The sequence below is a fragment of the Gopherus evgoodei genome, chromosome 8, assembly GCF_007399415.2.
Source record: "Gopherus evgoodei ecotype Sinaloan lineage chromosome 8, rGopEvg1_v1.p, whole genome shotgun sequence".
Classification (NCBI taxonomy): domain Eukaryota; kingdom Metazoa; phylum Chordata; order Testudines; family Testudinidae; genus Gopherus; species Gopherus evgoodei.
This window is the reverse complement of record NC_044329.1, coordinates 100,164,127-100,188,641: the sequence shown is the minus strand read 5'-3', so window position 1 is coordinate 100,188,641 and position 24,515 is coordinate 100,164,127. Positions and strand designations below refer to the sequence as shown.

Genomic DNA, 24,515 nt, shown 5'->3' with positions numbered 1-24,515 from the left:
TGTGTGTGTGAGGGGAGCACTTGCCATTCGCTAATCCGGCTCAGCCGCAGCAGAAGCGGCTGGCGGAGCAGCTTGCGCTCCCCACAGAGCTCAGCCCGCGCGCCCCCAAAAGCTCCGCGCTAGCCGAGTTCTAAGCTCCGCCTCGCGCCTCCTAGCCGGGTTCTAGGCTCTGCGGCCCCCGATCCCTGGGTTCTAAGGCTCCCGGGAGCATGGACCGCTGCCCCCGCGCTCTGCTGCTGCTGGGCACGCTGGCCCTGCTGGCCCCGGGCCCCGCTGCTGAGGATGACCACGACGAGTACGACGAGCTGGTGCTGTCCTTCCCCTCCGAGGAGGAAAACCAGACGGAGATCGCGAAGCACCTGGGCTCGGCCGCTTTCTACAGGACGAACAAGGTGAGCGGCGTCGGGGCAGGCAGCAGAGAGGGCTGGGGCGCGGGCGGCCCGGCCGCCCCTTGGCGAGGGGCACGTAGCTCGCGGCGCCCTTGGGAAGGGAGCTGGAGCCTGGGGCTCCGCGCCCCGGGGGCCGCCGAGCACCAGAGCAGGCGGCCGGGGAGCCGCCTGGTGCAGAAGAGGTGCTGGAGCTGCTCAGCCCAGGGCGAGACAGGGGAGCCCCGGGGGTCAGGCACGAGGCCGTAGGAGTTGCTTTCTGGTTCTGCCTCTGGCTTCCTCGGCTGATCTTGGGCAGGTCCCTTAGCCGCGTGGTGCCTCAGTTTCCCTGGTTCGTGCACATGGCTTCACTGCAGCTTTGCGTGCCATGCACATGCAAAATAAAACGAAGAACTCGCCCCACAGCGCCGGTCTCTGCCCCTTGGGGCTGCTCAGCTCCGGGCGTGGTCACCTGGTGCATGAGCTTCCCACCAGGGCCGGCTCCAGGAGTTTTGCCTCCCCAAAAAGCCAAAAAAAAAAAAAAGAGAGAGCCGCGATCTGCGGCAATTCAGCGGGAGGCCCTTCGCTCCGAGCGGGAGTGAGGGATCCTCCGCGGAATACCTTAAAGTGCTGCCCCGCTCCAGAGTTGCCGCCCCAAGCACCTGCTTGGTAAGCTGGTGCCTAGAGCCGGCCCTGCTCTCCACTCTGAACCCCCCACCTCCCCAAGTCCTTTCCCCTGGGGAGGGGGCAGGACCATAAGTTTTGGAACTAGCGGTGCTGGGGGGCAGCAGCACCCCCTGGTTTGAAATGGTTTCCATCATAAACAAGTTTGGTTCAGCACCCTCCCCCCGACTATAAAAATGGTGGCAGGACCCCACTCTCTTCCCACCCCCACCCCTCAGGGGCAAGAACCTCCTCTTCCTCCAGGAGAGTTTCCCCCACCCCTAAGGGCAGGACCTGATTCTCCCCTACTCCCAGGACTCCCTCTCCAGGGGGGCAGGACCTTCCCTCAGGGATAAAATGAATCAAACTGTTACAAAGAATAAAGAGATTTTTGCAGGCTCTGGGTGCACTGCTGCTTCTTGCCCACCTGTGGGACCTCCTGATAAAAGGTTTCTGGGTTAGGGCTGCGGGTTGTAATGATGATCAGGTGGATCTCGGCATGAAGGAGCTGCTGAGACAGAGCTGACATGCCTAGAGCAGGGAGAGGTGACTGCCATGGCATGGCAAGAGGGATGGGTGCATTCCACCTTGTCGGTGTGAGCTCCCTGGGTGGTGCTGAGTGTCTCTTGTGCCCTGTGACAGCCAGAGAAATCAAATAAATAAAGATTTGCACTGTGGAGCATGCAGGACTGGAGGATGCAAGGCAGCCATGCTTGGGAAGGAGGCTTAGAGAAGTTCACATTAGGGTGTGGGGGCATGCAGCGAGTTGTGGCACTAACTTGTTGCAGCTACAATGGGCTGGTGCCTTAGACTGTGGACCTGGCCACAGTAGTTTGTTTCCTACCTCTTTTGGGAGCAGGCTCTTAAACCCTTGTAGACCCAATTGTGTGGCTTTGGAAACAGAGCTCTGGCTGGACCCTTTTCTTACCCTGGTGGAGGGGAGGGTTTGGCTAGTGATGCAGGGAGCTGCAGGTGCAGAAGGATTTGGGAAGCAGAGCAGTTGGCTTGTGCTGAGAGCGAGGGAGGGTTCTGGTCATTGAGGGTGGGGCTGGGTTGGTGTCCCACCCACTGACCTGCTAGACTGTGCACTTAACCCTCATTCTTGCCTTCTACCTCCCCATGATGAATTGGTGATTTCACACTGTTTGGGGCCTTGGTAAGATGTTTTCCAAGTATACTGCAGCTGCCACAGCCATGGCATAGAGAACATCTGTGTCCATGCAGTTTAATGAGAAGTGTAGGGTATTTCATTCCCATGTTAAGCTCTGCATAGGCCCATGACTACTTCATCTGCAGCTGCGAGAGCTCAGTGCCTTTCCATGAGTATAATACAGGCTCAGAGCATTCACAGTGTTGCCAGCTCTCGGAAGTTCTTCTTCAAGTCCCAGCTCCTGGAGTCAAGTGATGATGTAAAAATCTCCCTTTTGTTTCGTAAGTTTCTAGCCCTTACGGTTGCAGAGGACAGGTTGTAAATGTGATCCACATGGGCTCTGCAGACTCAAAAACCAGAAGCCAAAGAAAACCTAAATTATTTTTTAAAGGTTCTCATGAAGCCAATCTATGATATTTGAATGGTTAGGGCTCACAATACGGCACACAGTTCTTTCCTTCTGTGTGGATTACATTACAAAATGAACTCTGCTGTGCTGATTAAAGTAACAGCTCACGCGACTGAGCGTGCAGTGAGAATTTGAACAGCCGTGTTTGCTCTGTGAAGGTGCATGGCTTTGAAAAAATCTGCTTCTGCTTGTTTAAATTCAGGACATGTGGAGATTACCGGGGCAGTACATAGTGGTGCTGAAGGAGGAAACTCATAAATCCCAGACAGAGAGAACCATCCACAGGCTGCAAGCTCGAGCAGCGAAGCATGGCTACCTAACCAAAATCCTTCACATCTTCCAGGATCTGTTCCAGGGATTTCTTGTTAAAATGAGCAGTGATGTGCTGGATATGGTAAGAGGATGGGGCCCATCTGGCTTTTCAGCCTGCACTGGTTTTGTTTTCTGTTCAGAGGCATCTGGGGTAGGGCAGGCAGTGTGGAGAGTAGGTTTCCCCCCCAGTGGTAACAGTTCTGTTTGTGGCAAGAAACACGTGGATTGAAAGGCAGGCAGGCAGGAAAGCAACACAGGCTGGAAGTAAAAGGATCCAACCTAGAGAATGTTTGTCTGTCTAGATAGTTAGAACATGTAGAGTTGCAAAACTAAGGGTTAAAATACCCACGTCTCCATCCACATGTTTGCAAGGGTTGTAAATCCTCATGCTTCAGGGCAGGGCCAGCTCCAGCGTTTTTGCCGCCCCAAGCGGCAAAGCGGGGGAAAAAAAAATCAAGCCGATTGGCGGCACTTCGGGGGCAGCTCATTTGCGCCGCTTCATTCTTCGGTGGCAATTTGGCGGCGGGTCCTTCGCTCCCTCTCTTCCACTTCGGCAGCAGCTCAAAGAGGAAGAGAGGAACTGAGGGACCCGCCCCTGAAGACCCGGACATGCTGCCCCTTTCCATTGGCTGCCACAAGTACCTGCTTCCTTCGCTGGTGCCTGGAGCCGGCCCTGCTTCAGGGCATAAACTAATCTCTAATTTATGGGTTTAAGGAAGAAACTTTCCTGTGGGTTGATTATTCCATAACTGTCTGCATGAGGCATTTTGTAACTTCCTCTGAAGCATCTGGTGCTGGCCACTGTCCAGGACAGAATCTGGATTAGGTGGACCTTGGGTCTGACCCAACCGGCAATTCCACTGTCCCTCTCCAGTCTGACAAAAGTCATTGCACTGATTTTGCATACCTGCTTTCCGATGCTCGCTGCTTTACATGGGATCGCACTGATATTTGAAACAAATTGTGAATGATGGGTCTGTAAAACTCAGAAAGAATTCAAAGTAAGGCAGATCCAATCAGGAATCCAAGGTGATGCAAGTCCCAGTACTCTACCCACATGGCTGGATACAGACTTGTGGCTGCTAGTCATATGTCTTCACTGATCAAAGAGCATGTGGGAGTAATTTGCACTAAAGATGAGGCAATATAGTGCTCCTTTTCTGAGGAGGTGACTGTGAGAAGGCCATGGAATTTACTTTGTGTTCTCTTTTGACAGGACTGCTACAGATTTAGGAGCCTGGGCCATTCACAGGTTCTTTGTTTTTGCTGCATTAGGACAATCATTTTGCAGTTGCAGACATGGACGTCAGCAACTCTCCATCTCCCCACAGCCCTACTCTGTCATGCTGTCTGGGGTCGTGTGAGCATGTTGCCACGTAGCGACTTGAGTTTGAGGTCTGCCCTTTGCTCCCAAGGCAATGGGGAGTGCCTGGCACTGATCTCTCTAATTATGTTTTGCATCTTCCACTTGAGGATCTCAGAGCGCTTTGCTGAATTTAACCTCACAGAAGTCAGTAAATGAATGTGGTAGAGTGAGGCCTAGAACCCGAATTCCCTGACAGCCAGATCTGTGCCTTAGCCATCAGACCATCCTTCCTGTGTCACTAGAACCTCCCTGGCCTTCCAGAGCAAGTGGCATTGATGAGCTCTGCAGGGAGCTGCATCCAACATTGCTCACAGGAAAGACAGGTCACTGTGGTACATGTGTATTCTAGCAAGGAGGGCTACAAAGGGGCACAATCTTGGAGCTACAGGGGCAACCACTGGAAGTGTAGTATCCTGTAAGTGGCCACCTCAGTGCACTGGGAGGCTCCTGCTCCGTACCAGTATTTTGTCTGTGGTTGCACCAATGCTTGGAGCTCTCCCACCCTGGTGGAAGATACAGGTCATGTGGCATGAGGAAGCTGCTAGAGAGAACATCTGAGAGCATCCCATGTTGTGTCTGTTCTGCGTGGTGTGCACCAAGTACTGTGTCCATGCCATCTCTCTGTGATGTTTCTTTTTCACAGGCTTTGCGGCTGCCGCATGTTGATTACATTGAAGAGGACTCCTACGTGTTTGCTCAGAGCATCCCCTGGAACCTCGGCAGGATCGTCCCCGCACAGTACAAGTCTGGCGAATATAACCCTCCCAGTAAGGGCTCCCTCTACCCCTGTTTGAATTTATTTTAAAAGAGAATTCGTGGGGCAGCAGATAATTTCTAGGGACAAAATTGCACCTTCCAAATGTATGCAGAGAAAGTTGGAAACGTGCAAATGTAGTTCCAAGTGTGTGCAGAAAAGTGGGAGAACATGAATCTCAGAGAGCACCTTTCTCCCTACCCCAGTGGGACCGATGTCCTCTTCTCCAGGAAGTTTGTTGGCATCTTTGGCACTCTGAGCTTTTGAGGGGGCGTGGCTTGCTAGGGAAGGGGCTGAGCCAATCAGCTCTCCATGGTAACCTTCCCCTCCAAATTTGGGATACATTTAGCTTGTGAGGACAGGGCAGGTTGGCCTTATCTGGAGCAGAGCCCTTGATCTGCATTGTTTTCTCCTGCTCTCCCTACGACTTGTTAGCACCTTCTGCGCTTCCTTGGGAGGATGGAGCCCAGAACAGAAGAAACCACTATAGCTATGTTTCTGGGGGGCCAGGGAGCTTGCATAACTACCCTGGAAGTCAGTGGGAGCTGTGTGCATGCAGAGTTTGCAGGATTGGGTCCTATATGGGCGCTTGATGGATGCACTGTTTGTTGTTATTTCCCTTTCAAGCCACTGTTTGTGGGAATTGATAACTTGGCTGTAAAAATGTAGCCATGTCGTTTGTAAGATAGCAGTGCCCAGAAAACATCTGTGTCTCATTGGCTAGAGTGCTGGACTGATGACAGCTGCGACTGCTCTGGTCGTAAGGGTGTGTGTGCTTTCGGAGGGCATTGCTGCCTTTTGCACTGACTGTGCCGTGGCTTGTGTTTGGTAGATAAAGGAGATCTGGTTGAGGTTTACCTGCTAGACACCAGCATCCAGAGCAACCATCGGGAGATAGAGGGCAGAGTGTTTGTGACGGACTTCGAGAATGTGCCAGAGGAGGACGGCACACGCTTTCACAGACAGGTGAGCGAGCCTGTGGGCTCTGTCAGGGTCCTGGGCTCTCACTGCCTATGAGAGGAGTAGCTTGGGCTGGTGGAAAGTTTTGTGTCAAAACTGTTCTTCAGCGGAAAATGGAGTTTTTGATTACAGTTTTTCATGAAAAAGTGTTGGATTTCCATGGACGATTTCACTCTGTCATTGAGACACCCCCAAAATTCAGCCAAACATTTCTATTGGGATATGCTGCCATGGTGTCGCCTATCCCTCTGCTCTGTGGGTTGGGCTTGCTAGCTGGACTCTATCTCCCATGAAGCACCCTGGCCAGGGGCTCCCATGATGCACCATCTCTCCAAGAGGGGAAACTGTAGTCCCTCCTGGGAGATGCAGTCCAACCAGGGAGCCAGGATGCAGAGGAGAATGGAGGGACGAAGCAACCAGATTACAACTCCCATGACGCGCTGCAGCAGCATTTCTCAATCAGAACTTCCTGGGTTTTGAACGTTTTCTGATTTTCTAATTTGAACTGAAAAATCAAAGTTTTCCGTGTGTGTGTGGAGGGGGGAACCCCCATTTTCAAATCAACTCTAGCAACAGCTTCAGGGAAGATAGCACAGTGACTGATGCCAGGGTGGGCACTATCTGCACGACGGTTTTCTGCTCTGTTCGATGGAGGATGCCAAACACAACTCAGCTTTCCAAGCCTCACCTCCACACGTGGCTGTCCTCTGTTGTCCTGCTGATGTGGAGTCCCACACGTTTTGAATTCCTCTCGCTCAATGGGTGTTTCGTTTGTGCCCAGGCCACCTGCACAGTTGTATTAATAGGTTCTTGGCCTTGGTAGAGTTCCTTGAGCCAGTATTCTGACTTGGAATTATTAGCTGAAGAGTCTTGGCTCCAGAAACTCCTGAATTCTTACTACCAAGCACGGCTACTGACTTGCTGGATGACCTGGGCAACCTCTCTGAGTCTCGGTTTCTACATCTGTAAAATGGGACTAATAATACCTGCCTCATAAGGATATTGTTAGGATTGATTAGCTAGTATTTGCAGATGGGCTCAAAGGCTAAGAACACCTGCATCTCACGTTCACAGCCCAGGGCCTTCAGTGGGATTGGAGGGTGCCCAGCAAGGATGGTTATATGGATAACAAGACTATCCAGACTTAATGCAAACAAAGAATTTTGGAAGGGATAAAACATGCTTCAGGGCTTAGACCAGTCTCTGATTACTAGGGATCAGGATCAAACCTTCATGGGGGGCAGATTGTACCACATCTTGCACCTGCCTGTGAAACATCTGGTGCTAGCCACTGTCAGACAAGATACTGGGCTAGATGAACTATGGGTCTGACCCAACCAGCAATTTCTGTGTTATTTAGCAGCTGTGTCACTGAAAATGGCTAATACACTAGAGCAGTGGTCCCCAACCTTTTCGGCTGGTGGGTGCCAGCCGAAGGACCACTGCCGCGGTGGAGCACCCGCCGAAATGCCGCCGAATTTCGGTGGCATTTTGGCGGTGACGCCTCTCAATGACGTCGCTTGTCAGCGACAAAGCGGCATCAGCGAGAGGCGTCACTCCCGAAATTCGATGGCGACGCCTCTCGATGACATCACTTGTCGATGACAAGCGGCGTCATCGAGAGGCGTCCCCGCTGAAATGCTGCTGAAATTTGGCGGCATTTTGGCGGGTGCTCTCCTGGGGGCCAGGACGCGGGCGCATTAAGAGGCTCTTGCAGGCGCCATGGCACCCGCGGGCACCGCATTGGGGACTACTGCACTAGAGAAAGGCATAAAAGTGTAATGATAGAACTGGTGGTACCAAATAACGGGCCTGATCCTGCATGCACCGACATGCATGAGTCCCTCTATATGGACATCAGTGGAACCGCTATCATGCGTGTGAGAGTGTTTGCGGGATTGGGCCCCAAGCGTGTGTATGGGGACCAATGCATGGGATGATTCTGGAAACGTTTGCTGCCTTGCTTGACTTCCTCTCTCTGGCAGGCCAGCAAGTGCGACAGCCATGGAACCCACATGGCCGGGGTGGTGAGCGGGAGAGACGCTGGCGTGGCTAAGGGAGCCAGCATTCGCAGCCTTCGGGTGCTGAATTGCCAAGGCAAAGGCACGGTCAGTGGGACCCTGATTGGTGAGTAAGAACCATTGAGGTGTGTAATGTCTAACCCTCGAGAGCCTGACGGGACAGTTGGGATTTTGGGGTCAATTCAACGCCCACTGAAAGCCAGTGCCCATTGGTGTCAGTGGCACTTGGCTCAGGCCTCTGGGGCCAGATTGTCAGAAGTGCTCAACTCTCATTTAGGCACCTAGGTGGATTTTCAGAAGTGCCCTGCACCCAATCTGCTGAGTTTTTCTGAAACTGACCTTTAGCACGTCACTGTGGATATGCCTCTGAACACCCTGTGGCAGGGTGCACTTGGCCCGAGTGAACAAGGGGTTAATCACTTTTCCCAACCTCCCTGCCAGTGCACAGGTGAAGGACCATACACGAGTTGCTGCAGGAATACAGGGCTACACTCCCAACATCCTAGGACTGGGCTGGAGCCCGGCCTGGAAGAGTTTTCTCTCTCTCTCTTCAGATTGTGTTTAGATTTCTAGTTACTGTTAACCTGGTCCCTGGAAGGAGAGCCCCTCCCAGCAGGGCCAGCTTTAGGCCGATTCGCCCAATTCTCAGGAATCGGGCCCCGCGCCTAAGAGGGCCCCGCACCTTAGACATTTTTTTTTTTAAACTTACCCCGGGTCCCTGGCTGCGATCTGCTCAGGGGTCTTCCGTGGTCCCACTCCCTAGAGCGAAGCGCAGGCGGGAGCGCGGCAAACCCCGCTCTCCCTGCTGGAGCCCCAGCCGGAGCGCGGCAAGCCCCACTCTCCCGGCTGGAGCCCCGACCGGAACACGCCAAGCCCCGCGGCCCCAGCTGGAGTCCCGGCTGGAGCGCGGCAAGCCCCTCTCTCCTGGCTGGAGCCCCGGCCGGAGCGCGCCAAGCCCCGCGGCCCCAGTGTCCCTGCCGGAGCGCGCCAAGCCCCGCTCTCCCGGCTGGAGCCCCGTCCGGAGCGTGGCAAGCCCCGAGGCCCCGCTCTCCTGGCTGGATCTCCAGCCAGAATGCAGCAAGCCCCGAGGCCCTGGTCTCCCAGCTGGAGCTCCGGGCCTTTAAATAGCCTCCAGAGCCCTGGGGTAGTGAGGGGCTCTGGGGGCTATTTAAAGGGTCAGGGCTCCGGCTGCCTGCCTCTGCCATCCCGGTCCTTTAAATAGCCGCCAGAGCCCCGCCACCCCCATGCATTCCCCAGGGCTCCCGTGGCTATTTAAAAGGTCCAGGGCAGGGCAGAAGCTGGGGAGCCCCGGGCCCTTTAATTAGCCCCCAAAGCCCTGGGATAGCAGGGAGCTTGGGGGCTATTTAAAGGGCTGGGGCTCCAGCTGCCTCTGCTGCACCCTCTTCCTTGCCCACACCAGCCCCGCTCCCCCTGCCTGCAGCCAGCTCTGCACCTCGTGCCCACAACCAGTCCCTGTCAACCCCCCTGCCCTGTCTCCAGCCAACCCCTGCCACACACCCGTGGCCCTGTCCAAAGCCAGCCAGCCCCACACACACTGCTGCCCGCACCAGCCCTGCACACCCTGCCCTGTCTCCAGCCAACCGCTGCTGCACCCCCCTGCCTGAAGCCAGCCAGTCTCTGCCTCTGTCTCCAGCCCTGCCAACCCCTGCTGCATCCCGCCGCGGCCCTGCCTGAAGCCAGCCCGCCCCACACACCCCCTATCTCCAACCAACCCCGCACCCCTTGCCCTGCCTCCAGCCAGCCCCATGTCCACTGCTGCCCTGCAGTTCCAGGACAGTAAACCTGCACACCTGCCTCAGTGAGGTGGGCAGGGAGCAGCTGGGACCCACACATGTGAAACAGCAGTCATTAATAACCAATCAACAGCATATATGATGCAATGTACATAATTTATAATTTTATTATTTATATAGTTATGGAAAGTAAATAATACATGAAAGAAATGAAAGGCTTTTTTTTCCACTTTTTTTTTTAAGTCATCCCTGCCAGGGCCCCACCGAAAATGTTCGAATTGGGCCCCGCACTTCCTAAAGCCGGCCCTGCCTCCCAGAGGGCACCTCTGCTGGGGTTCTGTTGACTCATCCCATCAGCGTGCTCGCCTGTACTGAGCAACCCTTGCTGATTCACCAAGTCTCTTTCCCTGTCTCAGTCTGTGAAAGGATATTTACATGGAAAGGATCTTGCTTCCTTCCAGCTGGAGGGGAAAGCTGAATCTGGCTCCCCACTTCCCAACTAGCAGGATATGAGTGAGTCATTAGCGCTGCCCTTTTCTGTGATCATTCTCTGTCTGTTTAATTTGTGCGTGATCAACAGGCCTGGAGTTTATCAAGAAGACCCTGACTGCCCAGCCCTACACCCCCTTGGTGGTGTTGCTCCCTTTTGCTGGAGGCTACAGCCGTGTTTTGAATGCAGCTTGTCGGCTGATGGTGCAGACAGGGGTGGTCATGATTGCTGCAGCTGGCAACTACAAGGAGGATGCCTGCCTGTACTCACCTGCGTCTGAACCAGAGGTATGGGGCTGGGACACTGCTTTCACGGACTGAGACACTTGGGTTCTATTCTTGACTCTGCCACTGTTTAGCTGTCGTCTGGCCTTGACCAAGGCATGTCACCCTGTCTGTTCCTCAGTTTCTTTGGGTGTAGAATGGGGATAACAATAACTTCCTGCCCTTTGGACAAAGCGTGCTGTGGCTCAGAGTCCCCACCGCAGTTTGTTCGCTGGCGGGGAAATAAGGAGCTTTGCCTCCTCCTTGCTCAGGCCACATAAGGCTATGCACAATCGCGATCCCTGCTCTTGGGGGAACACACAGATCATTCTGCTGCTTCTCTATGGCTCCCTAAATGGGATGGCAGAATCCCCCTCCCTCAGGCACTTTGTGTGGGTTGTGCTCGAAAGGCACCATATGGTGCAGGACCTGTTAACGCTCTGCAGGGGCAGTGCAGCGGGCTTGTTCGCAGTACCTGGGATATTGCAGGCAGTGCAATGATGTGGGGTGGTTTTGCCTCCTGCGACTCCCAGGTCCCGCCCCTTCCTTGCTGGCCGGGATGCTGCACCTTGTTGTAGATGGAGTGTCACTTGGTGGCTGGCACGAAGCTTGTGTGTGAGGTAGAGATTTACTGGCTGGGGCAGCATGACGAGGCCTGAGTGTCTTTGATCATGTCAGAATCTGTAGTCTCTGAAGCACATTCTCTGGGCTCCCGGCTATACTCACCCTTGCAGTGGACTTTCAGAGTCTCCCTGCAGAATTATATAGTCCTGGTCCTTTACAGTTCCTCCAGTCCTGAAGGAGGGGTGTGGCTTTGTGTTCCTGTAAAGGCACAATGTTATTCAGTAGCAGTCACCCTGGTGGGCAGGAGGAATTGTACAGGCCGGGGTGGATTTATTTGTGAGTTTTAATGCAATTATGGACCATCTGTTCGCTGCTGATGTCCCAGTTGACTCGTGTCATTGCGCTGTAACCCTCAGGTGATCACTGTTGGAGCAACCGACTTCCAGGACCAGCCTGCCTCCATGGGAGCCTTAGGAACAAACTTTGGCCGGTGTGTGGATGTCTTTGCCCCGGGTGACGATATCATAGGGGCCTCCAGCGACTGCAGCACCTGCTTCACTTCCCAGAGCGGGACGTCCCAAGCTGCTGCACACGTGGCAGGTGAATTGATTTTTATTTTTTTTAAATGCAGCAGTAGGAAGCAAGCAGTAGTGGCTGTGTGACCGTGTGCCCAGTAGGGTAAAAATGAACCATCCCCAGCAAAGCACATTACATTGACTAGCACAGTGCAACCTGGGCAGAACTGGGTTCTGTCACACCTCAGGGGTGTGGTTAAAACGTGAGTCCTAGCTCCTCCTAGCTTCTCCTTCCTGTGTTACTTGGGGAAAGTCATTTAAGTTCTCTGTGCCTCAATTCCTCATTTGTGACACTAGGATAATAATCCTTTGTCTATGTTAGTTTGTGAGCTCTATGGAGCAGGGACTGTCTCCTGTTATGTGTTTGTACAGCACCTGGCGCAACAGAGGCCTGATCTCCATTGGGGCTTCTAGGCCCTGCCATATAATGCATCAGTGCTGTAAAGAGGAGCCATGTTTTACCCCTCTCAAGTAACAACTTCCGTGTCTCTCGTAGTAAAGACAAGACAGGACCTGGCTGCAGTGAGGTGATACATTTCTGAGGCTGCTGGAAGGTGACCAGAGTCATGCAGTGTAGGTGGGGCCCTACAGACAAACAGGCATCGTGCTGCCCCGGGGGAAGGCGTAAGATAAAAACTACAGTGCACAAGGCTGCCAGCAGTCAGTGCAAGGCCTGATGCTGCCCTGTTCGAGAGCAGTGGCCCCAGGACAGCCGTGACCCAGAGCTACCATTGATATTGGCTGTGAGTACATCTACACTGTAAAGAAAATCCCATGGCACCAAGGTTCAGAGCCTGGGTCAGTTGACTCAGGTTGGGAGGCTAACAATAGTGTAGATGTTCCCGCTCGGGTTGGAACCCGAGCTCCGAAACCTTCCCCCTTTGCCGCATTTCAGAGCCTGGGGTCCAGCCCAAAACGGGAACATCTACGCAGCAATTTGAGTCCCACAGCCTAAGCCCTGAAAGCCTGACTCGATTGCCTCCCGCTCCGGGTTTTTCTTTGCAGTGTAGACATACAGTGGCATCTGGTTACATCAGGTAAGGCCCTCCCTGTGCTGTCCATCTACATCAGTACATCAATTTCCCCCCCTCCCCGTTTCCAGCCTTCCAAAGCAGCTTCATGAAATCCATGCCTATGCCCTGATTAAGCAGTGAGAAATGCCCGGCTGTGTGTTTCTGTCGAATAGTGATATGCCTTGTGGATTCCTGGGCCCAAGGTTGAGTGCTGTTAACTGTTCACATGTGTCCGTCTTAGACCATAAATACACACGCTTTGTCCTAGTGCGATTGTAGAATATGACTCCCTGCGGGATGAACAGGCTGGGGAAGAAGAGAAAACGTTTACAATGAGGAAAATGATTTCAGTTAGGCGGCAGATTCCGTTAGGGGAAAATAGTCCCAGATGGCAACAGGTTTTTTTTTCTGCTAGGTCATTAACATTTTTAATGGAAACATTTAGGTGAGTGAATCCTTTTTGAAGGTCACGCTGTGGAGAGGAGGCTGCAGGGACCTGTGGTTCTTTAGATGATTCTTGCCTTGTGCATCTCCCTCCACCAGGCTGATATGTATCAGGGAAGAATTAAATGAAGAAATAACCTGAGCTTGTGCATGGAAATGTTTCTGCCTGGAGGTTAAGTTTAAGGATCTCAAACGTGGGATCTAGTCAGGAGAATATTGGTTTTGCAAAGCAGAACTTCCTTTCGTTCCCGATTCATCGCAGAGTGAAATGGGAGGCCCGCGCTGCACTGGAGTATGACTGAAGAGGCAGCATGATATCCAGGGTGCGATGAGGTCCAGTTCCTACTGAAGAGTTCGTCTGGTGCAGTGCCGTCAGCGTCACAGATCCACAGCGGCTGGTGCATACCCCAGCCTGTGACCTTTGGCAGTGACCCCTTTCATGGGCTGGGCCCCAAGGACTCCGATAGGTCCATAGGGACAAGCCCCGGGCTTCCAAGTCTCTGAAACTGGGCGTGTGGGTGCCAGTGATCCATGGCTCCCTGCAGTGAATCCATCCAAGCCAGACTCCTGTGGGAGGCTTGTATGACGCCCCTTCAGGGCACCATGCTCTCAGTGAGTGCTTGCAGCCATCCCTGCCGCCTCTCCAAAACAAGCTAACAATTTAGTAGGCACCTGGCCTGCAGCATCGGACACTCCTTAGGGTAGCAAAGAGAGGGAAAGGTGAAGACAGAGTCCGGCCTGGCTGCGGTGGAAGCCATCTTGTCTTGCTTTCCCAGTCTCTGTTCCTTTGTCCTCGGCGCCAGGTCTGTGTGTCTCTGTCCAAAGGCCAGGTGTTAACCCAGGCACCTGACGCCTTGTTCCTTGGTTCTCCAGCTGTGGCCTTTGCTCTACTTCCCTGAGAAGGGGTCGGGGGAAAATCTCCTCCTTCTTGGTTGCTAGTTATGAATGTTCTGGCCCTTGAGGTTCCCACTCTCTTTCTGGATCCTCCATTAATATGTCAGTCTCAGCCAGTCCTTAGATGACCCATTCATACCATCCCAGGCAGTTATGTGATGCAACACCTCATGTCCCCTACTCTGTCCCAAGAGTAGCTGTGTAACCTTCACAGTTCGTGCACAGCAATGTAAAACACAGAGGGCACTGAGGCATTCATGGGCATCCGAAAGTATTCCCAACGTTCCTTCTTCATTGAGGATCACAGTCTCAGATACTCCTGTATGTCTGCTCCAAGGAGAGTGCAGACGTCATTCACGTGACCTCAGTATGGGTCTTTGTCCCCTGCTAGTGGCTGATCTGCAAAAGAGGCTTGTGAGCTGAGTATCGTGCTGCTAGGGGCTAAGTTGGGAAGTAGAAGCTCATGCTTTCAGTGTGAGAGATCCTGGGTTCACACCCCACTGATGGTCCATGGTTGATGGTCATGTCTCTCCCCTCCCCTCCCCCAAATGAAAGGTGCCTGGTTCTGAATTGACATAGCTGCAGTGCAAATACAAGTGTAACGAAGGCCTGGGCTACACTATGCGTTTAAACCGAACTTAGCAGCGTTAAACCGATTTAACCCTGTACCCGTCCATACAACGAGGCCCTTTATATCGATATAAAGGGCTCTTTAAACCGGTTTCTGTACTCCTCCCTGACAAGAGGAGTAGCGCTGAAATTGGTATTGCCATGTCGGATTAGGGTTAGTGTTGTTGCAAATCGACGGTATTGGCCTCCGGGCGGTATCCCACAGTGCACCATTGTGACTGCTCTGGAAATCAATCTGAACTCAGATGCACTGGCCAGGTAGACAGGAAAAGCCCCACGAACTTTTGAATTTCATTTCCTGTTTGCCCAGTTTGAAGCTCTGATCAGCACGGGTGGTGATGTAGTCCCAAATCCAAAAAGAGCTCCAGCATGGATCGTATGGGAGATACTGGATCTGATCGCTGTATGGGGAAAGAAATCTGTTCTATCAGAGCTCTGTTACAGAAGATGAAATGACAAAACATTTGAAAAAATCTCCAGGCTATGATAGACAGAGTCCACAGCACAGTGCTGTGTGACAAGCGTAACGGAAAGCCAAAGAATCAAACGGACGCTCATGGAGGGAGGGAGGAGGTACTGAGGACTCCAGCTACCCCACAGTCTCCGAAAAGTATTTGCATTCTTGGCTGAGCTCCCAATGCCTGAAGGGTCAAAAACATTTCCCCAGATGTTTCAGGGTATATCTTGTCAATTTACACCCTCCCCCCTCCCGAAAGAAAAGGGAAAAAGAACGTTTCTCGCCTTTTTTCAATGTCATCCTATGTCTACTGCATGCTGCTGGTAGACGAGGTGCTGCAGCGCTGAACATCAGCATCCCCTTCCCGGTGGCAGACGGTACAATATGACTGCTACCCATCGTCATCATCAGCCAGTGAGTGCTCCTGGCTGGCCTTGGTGAGGTCGGCCGGGGGCGTCTGGGTAAAAATGGGAATGACTCCTGGTCATTCCCGGCAGATGGTACAGAGCAGCTGGTAACCGTCTTCATCATAGCAACTGGGGCCTGAGCTCCATCAGCCCCCCTCTTTCATGGCTAAAGAAAAGATTCTGTACTGTCTGGACTATCACAGCAGCGGGATGCTGCGCTTCTCTCCCCCCCACTGTTTAATGTCCTGCCTGGACTATCATAGCAGCTGGAAGCTGCCTCCCCCTCATTTTATCTCACTAAAAGGTTAGTGCTTCTTATTCCTGCATTCTTTATTACTTCATCACACAAATGGGGGGACACTGCCACGGTAGCCCAGGAGGGTTGGGGGAGGAGGGAAGCAACGGGTGGGGTTGTTGCAGGGGCACCCCCTAGAATGGCATGCAGCTCATCATTTCTGCAGGATCTCTGGGGCTCTGACTGTGCTCTCTGGTTCTCTAGTACACTTGCCCCATATTCTAGGCAAGACTGACTCTATTTTTATATAAAACATAAAGAAGGGAATGACCCAGGGAGTCATTCCCATTTTTGTCCATGCGCCCCCAACCGACCTCAGCGAGGTCAGCCGGGAGCACCTATGACAGCAGCAGACGGTACAGAACGACTGATAACCATCATCTCATCGCCAATTTACAATGGCAGACAGTGCAACAGGGATGGTAACCATCTCTGCTACCTTGCAAAGGCAAATGAATGCCGCTGTGTAGCACTGCAGTACCGCCTCTGTCAGCAGCATCCAGTACACATACGGTGACAGTGACAAAAGGCAAAACAGGCTCCATGGTTGCCATGCTATGGCGTCTGCCAGGGTAATCCAGGGAAAAAGGGCGCGAAACGATTGTCTGCCGTTGCTTTCACGGAGGAAGGATTGAGTGATGACATTTACCCAGAATCATCCACGACACTGTTTTTGCATTGGGATCTCAACCCAGAATTCCAATGGGTGGGGGAGACTGTGGGAACTATGGGATAGCTACCCACAGTGCAACGCTCCGGAAATCGACGCTAGCCTCGGTACATGGACGCACGCCGCCGAATTAATGTGCTTAGTGTGGCCGCGTGCACTCGACTTTATACAATCTGTTTTACAAAACCAGTTTATGTAAAATCGGAATAATCCCGTAGTGTAGACATACCCGAAAACTTGGTTTTGATTATACAAATTCTGCCAGCTGTGAGCTACCCTAATCTAAAGCAGACGTGCGGCCGCTTGCTTGTATATTCTCCAGGGCTTTCTATACGTGTTTTGATGGTTAAATCAACATTTTACAATCGAAATGGCATGTGTGCTTCTCTCCTAGGCATTGCAGCCATGATTCTGAACACTGACTCTGTGCTGACGGTCTCTGAGCTGAGGCAAAGGCTAATTCATTTCTCTACCAAGAACGTGATCAATGAGGCTTGGTTTCCTGAAAACCAGCGGCTGGTCACACCCAACAGAGTGGCAGGACTGCCTAGCAGACTCCTAGCAGGTAAGTCACACGTGCTCCCATGGGTGGCAAGTTTGTAGAAATTTTGGTGGTGCCCAGAACCCGCCCCCGAACTCCACCCCCCCAAACTCCGCCCCCACCTGCCTAAGGCTCTGGGAGGGGTTTGGGGGGGAGGTCTGGGGTGCAGGTCCTGGGCTGGGGATTAGGATGCAGGAGGGGTGCAGGATGCAGGCTTTGGGATGGAGTTTGGGTGCTGGGTGCAGGCTCTGGACTGGGGCAGGAGGTGGGTGTGCCGGAGGGGGTGAGGGGTGCAGGCTTTGGGACGGAGTTTGAGTGCAGGCTCTGGGGTGGAGGTGTAGGAAGGGGTGAGGGGTTCAGGCTCTGGGAGGGAGTTTGGGGGTGGGAAGGAGCGTGTGCGAGAGGGGAGGTGGTGCAGGCTCTGGGAGGGAGTTTGGGGGTGGGAAGGAGCATGTGGGAGAGGGGAGGTGGTGCAGGCTGTGGGAGGGAGTTTGGGGGTGGGAAGGAGCGTGTGGGAGAGGGGAGGTGGTGCAGGCTCTGGGGTGGGGGTGTAGGAAGGGGTGTAGGCTTTGGGATGGAGTTTGGGTGCAGGCTGGGAGTGGGGGTGTAGGAAGGGGTGAGGGGTGCAGGCTCTGGGAGAGAGTTTGGGGGTGGGAAGGAGTGTGTGGGAAAGGGGAGTGGTGCACGCTCTGGGAGGGGGTGCATGCTCTCGGAGGGAGTTTGGGGATAGGAGGGAGTGCAGGGGTGAGGGCTGTGGGGCTGAGGGATTCATGATGCAGGAGGGAGCTCAGGGCTGGGACAGAGGATTAGGGTGTGGGGGGATGATGACTCTGGCTGGGGCTGGGAGATGAGGGATTCATGATGCAGGAGGGGGCTCAGGGCTAGGGCAGAGGGTTGAGGTGTGGGGTGAAGGCTGTGGGGCTGAGGATGAGGGGTTCATGATTCGGGAGTGCTCAGGGCTAGGGCAGAGGATTAGGGTGCGGAGGGATGAGGGTTGGGGCTGAGGATGAGGGGTTCATGCTGCACGGGGGCTCAGAGCTGGGGCAGAGGATCATGGAGCGGGGGATGAGGGTTGGGGCTGAGGATGAGGGTGCAGGGGGATGAGGGCTCTGGCTGGGGTGAGACGTTTGGGGCATTGGAGAGGCTCAGGGCTAGGGCAGAAGGGCAGGATAAGGGCAGCCTGCCCCGCCATTAGTGGATGGCTGGCGCTAGCACCCTGGGGCAGCAGACAGCATTTCTGCCGGGAGCCGCTCTACTCCGGCAGCAGAAGCAGGCAGGGGAGAGGCGCCGCGCTGCTTTCTGTCAGGCAGGGATGCAGCAGGGTGTTGGGGGGAGACCCACGGGGGCCAGGGCCCGATCCAGGCAGGGTTGGGGGAGAGACCCAGCTCCAAATATTGCTGGAGCAGGGCCCCCAGCCCTGAATATTCCTGGTGCCCAAGCACCGCAAATGTATATAACCTGCCGCCTCTGCGTGCTCCATGGAGCAGATGCGCAGCAAAGGAAGAGGCTCCGGGGAGCAGCATTGCCTTGATAAGGTGGCTGAGATGTGCATGACTGAAATGACGCCCACTCCTCTGAGGATATGTCTACACTGCAATGAAACACTCAGGTGGCCCGTGCTGGCTGTTTGAATACGGTGTAGATGTGAGGGCTGCAGCCTGAGCCAGAGCATCTCCATTGCAATTGAACAGTCCCTTGGCACCAGCCCAGGTCAGCAGCCACGGGCCAACTGCGGGTTTTTAATTGCATTGTAGGCCTAAGGTAAGTTACCCGGAGTGACTTGGCTGTGCTGGATTTGTGCAAATAAAGTAATGTAGGGTGGCTCGTTTTCAACCATAAAGTCTAGTTAAAAAGGGGATGTGGCCGTATCCGGTCAGATGTACTGACTGGACACCACTGCGGGCAGGGTGGCAGGTGAGATGCCAGGTTTTCAACCCACACCAGTTTCTGCTCAGCTGGGGCTGCCTCCTACCTGCATCTCATGGGTGGGCAGGCAGCAGGCTCCTCCTCAGGCTGCAGCTCCCATCCCTACCCCAGAGCAAAGGGAGCCCAGCTGTGCGGGGGAGGAAAGGGTCAAGTGACTAGGAAGGGGGCGGAGGGAGAGCAGCGAGCAAGCAGAGGGCAAGGCCTTGGGGGGAATAGGCAGAGCAGGGGAGGTCCAGTGTTCAGAAGTTGCCAAGGAGTTTGTGCATGTCGAGGGCACAGCGGGGCTTGCTCTCATTCTAAACCTCTTGCGGATCAGCGATTACATGCTGCTTGGTGTGGAACCGAGCCCACTCGTGGCCATTTTACTCACATGAACAAATGCGGCCCCTTGAGCATTCCATGTACTCCTGAGGACGCGGCATCGACCGGAAGCAAACCTGCCGTGTGGGACTGACGACTGAGCCGTCCCTTTTCAGGTGAGCAGCTGTATTGCCGCTCCGTGTGGTCTGCCCAGTCCGGGTCGACTCGCTCTGCGACGGGCGTCGTGCGCTGCAGTGGGAACGAGGAGATGCTCAGCTGCTCAAGCTTCTCCAAGAACGGCAAGCGACGAGGAGAGCGTATCGAGGTGATGCTCCACCCGGGAGTGGTTTGGGGTGCTGCAGTTGACCCTCATGCATCTCATGTCTTGTTGAAATCTCTCAGGCCCAGTTCCTCAGAGGTACATAGGCGCCTGACTACCATTGATTTCAGTGAGAGTCCGGCCCCTAAATACCTTAGGCCTCAGCCTGTAGGACCGAATAATTCATTGAGGATTCCCCTCATCAGGCCTTACACAGGCAAAACTTCCCAGCACTCCAGAGGCATTTTGTTTCTGTCAGGGCTGTCGGATTTGTCCCTTAGAAAATAGTGTGTGTGGGGAACAACCTAAAGGCTCCTGCAACTCCCATGAGCAGGGACTAGAAACATTGCCTTAACAATGGTGCCTTCTGAATTATAGGTTCATGGAGGCAGGAAGCAGTGTGTGGCTCACAATGCATTTGGCGGCCATGGTGTCTACGCAATAGCGAGGTGTTGCATTTGGCCCAAAGCCGACTGCCAGATTCACACCCGCTCCCTGACTGTGGATGGTTCTTCGACAACTGGAGTGGGCTGCTCCAAGGAGAACCACATTTTGACAGGTATGGTAGGCTGCCTTGCTGATGACAACAAGCAACCTCTCTGCCTAGTCCCCTGTGCAAGCAGAATAATCCTACTACATTCACTTGGGAAGTTCAGTTTCATATTTGTAAAGTGCTTGGAGGTCCTTGGATTAATTTATGTCCATGGTCTTATTTATGTGCTGTATGGGCTGGTTTGATAGTTCCTGAACTAAGCAGCCAGCTGATGCTTTTGTCTGTTTCCAGTACTTCATGTTCTCTTCGTATAGGAGATTGTGACACACACTCATTCCCTTAGCATGGTGACAGTGTCAGTGACTCAAAGCACCTCTCGCTGTTGTCTGTGGGTTCCAGTTCCTGGATTTCTGGTGGTTTGCAAAATGAATAATCTGTCAGCCCTGACGTTCAAAATTGAACACCCTACTTAGGTCACAAGTACACTTTTTGGGTCTCGTCTTACCCTCCGGAGCATATTTGCCCACGTATCACAATCGCCATGCTGGTTTGACTGGCATCCTCCACTCTGGAGTGGCCTCTGTTGGTGATATCCAGGAGGATTTCATACCAAGATTGAGGTGCACTGGCAGAGATGCCTCCCCCACACCATTCCGTGCTATTTCATGTTTTTAAGCAAAACCGATTTCCCTGACAATGAATGCTCAAAGCCTGCTCTTGTGAGCAATTAACCTTGAAGCGTTTTGTATTATTGGCAGGTTGTAGCTCCCATTCTCTTGCTGGAGAGTTTAGTGACAACGTCAGACCCGTTCTAAGGATGGAGACCGGACACCACCAATGCATAGGTAGAACAGATGTGACCTTGCATACTTCCTGCTGCCACGCCCCCCACATTGAATGCCAGGTGAAGGAACACTCACCTGTGGGCTTCCAAGAAAAGGTACGGCAGAACCAATCACCGTAGGTAGTTGCAGAATCTTTTTGCCAGCTGTCTATTGAAATCATTCCTCTTACATCCCCCTGCCCCAATAAAGCTGCTTTTCTTAGCATCACTCCAGTTATTGAAATAAATGGAGCTGTCTCTGCTTACCCCAGTTCTCAATCTGACCCATATTTATACTTCCCCACAAAGAGTGATTCCATCCCTCTTCCCGGTAGGTGACCGTGTCCTGTGATGAAGGCTGGACTCTGACAGGATGCAATGCGTATTCCTGGGGTCCCGGTACCCTTGGCGCCTATGCTGTGGATGACACTTGTGTGGTAATGAGCGCTCTCGCTGGCAAAGGGGCAGCGGCCATCGCCATTTGCTGCAGAAGCAGACATTTGGAAAACGACAAGCACTCTTCCAACTACAAGTGAGGATACTGCCCGTGGCCACAAGGCGCCCCTGCTGAGATGAAACTGACATCACACCAAAAAAACCACATTCCAAAAGCATCACCTTTCCAGATTCCAGAGCTGAGGCTGCTACTCCCAGTTTGGTCAGGGCTGATTGGGATGGAATAAGAATCACTAATTACTTGCAGGTGGGAGATGTAACACATCTAAAATGCAAGGGTTGTTGGTGTCTGGAAATGCTCCATCCCAGCACCCTGAGGATGAGAGATTGTCTCCCTCCCCACTTCTTCCATAAGACCTCCTAATTTACCGCATATGCATTCTAGCAGGACGACATTTGGCAAAAAGTCCTGGCCACCAGTTTTTCTATTACCAAGCAGCAAGGTTATAAGATCAGTGTCAGTAAGTGGTTTGAGGGTGACCTAAGGAGGTGTATTTACTGCACCAGGTCAGCAAGCACCTTTACCTGTTCTTGGTATGTCGCTGGGTACCTTGGTTCCCTCTCCAGCATTCTGTGGGTATTTGTGTTACCACCACACCCTTTTTCTACACTCAGGGACGGATTCTCCCTCCTGCTATAGCCCCTGGGAGCCCCTTAGATTTGGCAAGGGGAGAATTCTCCTGGCTCAGGAACTGGTGTGATGTGGGCCCTCTCTGCATCCCCTAGTGTAGAATGATGGGTGGGGGAGAAGCTGTCGGGGCTGCCATTAAGGTGATTCTGGCTGGTATAGTCTCCCATAAGAGTTCAGCTGCCTAAGCTGTCTCAGCCTTCACAGCAATACACACTCAGGGTTCAAACTGTGCCTTAAAGCCATGGTAGTCCCCCTACCCCCTCCTCAGGCTCAGACTCATCCTCCAGGAGGTGCAGCACGGGGCCCTTGCTCTCTGATTTGCAATTAGCCAAAAACCCCAGCAGGGATTAAAATTTTTTGGTTTGTTTCTAGTAAAAAACCCTCTTTTCTGATTGTTCTATAGCTTCTGTCCTCCAAGCAGAGCCCCAAGTGCCTTATAAACCCCAGCTACAGCAGTCATGGCACTGAAATGTGCCAGTGAAGGCCTCTGTGCACAACAGAGCAGTGTGGGCAGTGCCATGGATTCCCCCACCTGGCTGCCTCGGAGCTGCTGAGACAGGTGAGGTCAATGAGGAGGGAATTATTCCTCACCCCCAGTGGAAAAGCCACCAGAGGGGAATATCAGGGAGTTAGCCCCACTGCGGCAGCAGCAGGAATTTGGCCCAGGCTTCCACTTGGTCTCCTCATTGGCAGTCCTCCCTGGCCACACCATCCCCACGCGCTGATCTCTTGGTGCGTGGAGGTTCTCTGTGCATGAGGCCTGGTACCCTCTGTCTGGGGACTGTTTCCTTCATTAGCTGAGGCCAACCACATGAGGGTCTGTTCTGATTATTTTGGGGATACAGCCTCCTGTTCCCTAGGAACTGGACTGAAACCATCACTTCACTTTCTGTAGGCCCCACAGCAGGGATCAGCTGGTAACAACCAATACCCTAGTGCTGAATGCAGTATGAATTCCTAGGAAGTACATTAAAGCTGATCTACGTGAGTTGTAGCTTAGCCAGGCTTGGTTTATCTCACTACAGTCCCTGACCCCACCAATGCATTGAGATTGTTTCTGTAAACATTTATAGTACAAAAGTGATCATTAGGGTGTATTCATTTACCTTGTCAGTTTGACAAAACCAGAATCTCTGTAACCAAGTGCACTGTTGGTGTGGGCTTTTTTCTTGTTTACTCCTCAGATTTCAACTAGACCCCTCAGCGCTAGCTCATCAGTTTGGCACTTTTTGCAGCGTTAGCTTTCCCAAAAGGTAGCCTAATAGCATGGCAAATAGACCCCCGTTTACTCAGTCAAGCTTGCAACCTCTAGTTTAACTGCTTGCTTAATCAGACGTTAATCTGTAAAGATAAGAGTTTTTGTAGTTTTTTTTTTTTTAAGAGTGTGAAAGAAAGTTGAAGTATAAATGTCAACCTACTGTATTGCTTTAACTGGTCTCCTCTGGGGTCCTCCCTCCTGGGAAATTTATGTTTGAATGAACATGCTGTAATTCATTACCTGTGTGGTTTTTTTTTTTTTATAAAGAAAGGTTTCATAGTACTGTGGTTTTTACATTTGTATCTTGAAAATATTTATTCTGAGTTTTATAAACAGCACATTTTATAATCGTGTCTTTTACAAATAAAAATCTGTATGCCACAGCTTGGAGTTCATCTGTATACTCAACTGTCTTAGTGTAACATGGCAGGAGATTAAATCTGGAAGTAAAGCATTGTGAAAGGGCAGCCATCTCCCAGGGAACTTGCATGGTGCTAAGCCATCCATGTTGCTTGAAGTTGACAGGAGAGGAGACAACTCAGGTGCACAGGAGGTTAGACCAAATACATGACAGGGAGCAGGTGTCCTGGCTCCACTAAGGTTTAGCTGTGCTGAAGCTGGGAGCGAGCCTCCCACCTGGTGTAAACAAACTTGTGCTAGCAGGGCTTAAGCCAGTGCACTAAAACCAGCACTGTGGATATTCCAGCTTGTGCTGGAGCTGTCAAACTTGTGCTCCCAAAACTTTCACCTGAGGCAGAATGGCCGCAGTGCTATTTTCAGTGCCCTACGTAGAGCCCCTAGCGCGCCTCTGTCTAGTGGGGTGGAAAGGGTCGCTCCCAACTACAATGGTAGACCATGAGTGTCAGGCGAAGAGCTTGGACATGTGAGTCGTTCTGTGCCTGTTACCCTCTCTTACAGGGTAGCATTACAGTTCCTCTTAGGAGAGGTACTAGAAGGGCAAATTCTCTACCCATACCCTTCAACTACCTGTTAGCCCATGGGAAGCATCAGTCACTTCTGCTAGAGGAACTAACAGTGAAGCTGTTCTACACAGGTACCCATGATAAGCCCTGGTGTTGAACAAAAATAGACTCCCAGAATGAACTGCATAAACCTGTTGGTTTGTGTTAAATGAGGCCTTAGACGGAAAGTTTCAGTTAATAAATAGCACATTGTGTTGTCCCTCTGATTAAATCCATTAAAGGCTTCCACAGATTTGCTTCTATTCATTCTATTTAGAAGCTGTTTTTACCATATTATATCCATACTAAAGCTATCCTCCTAAGAACGTTTGAGCTATTGTCTCAAATAG

General features: G+C 52.6%; 1 protein-coding gene across 1 annotated transcript; it reads left to right on the top strand.

Moving 5' to 3' along the window:
- Positions 1-24,147, top strand: PCSK9 (proprotein convertase subtilisin/kexin type 9). Its single transcript, XM_030573701.1, has 12 exons — positions 1-392; positions 2,790-2,981; positions 4,909-5,032; positions 5,852-5,985; positions 7,965-8,106; positions 10,335-10,531; positions 11,488-11,671; positions 16,851-17,021; positions 19,400-19,548; positions 19,921-20,101; positions 20,794-20,975; positions 21,194-24,147. The coding sequence occupies exons 1-12, from the start codon at positions 210-212 to the stop codon at positions 21,392-21,394; spliced, it is 2,040 nt and encodes a 679-aa protein (XP_030429561.1). The 5' UTR covers positions 1-209; the 3' UTR covers positions 21,395-24,147.
- The last annotated feature ends 368 nt before the right edge of the window (positions 24,148-24,515 follow it).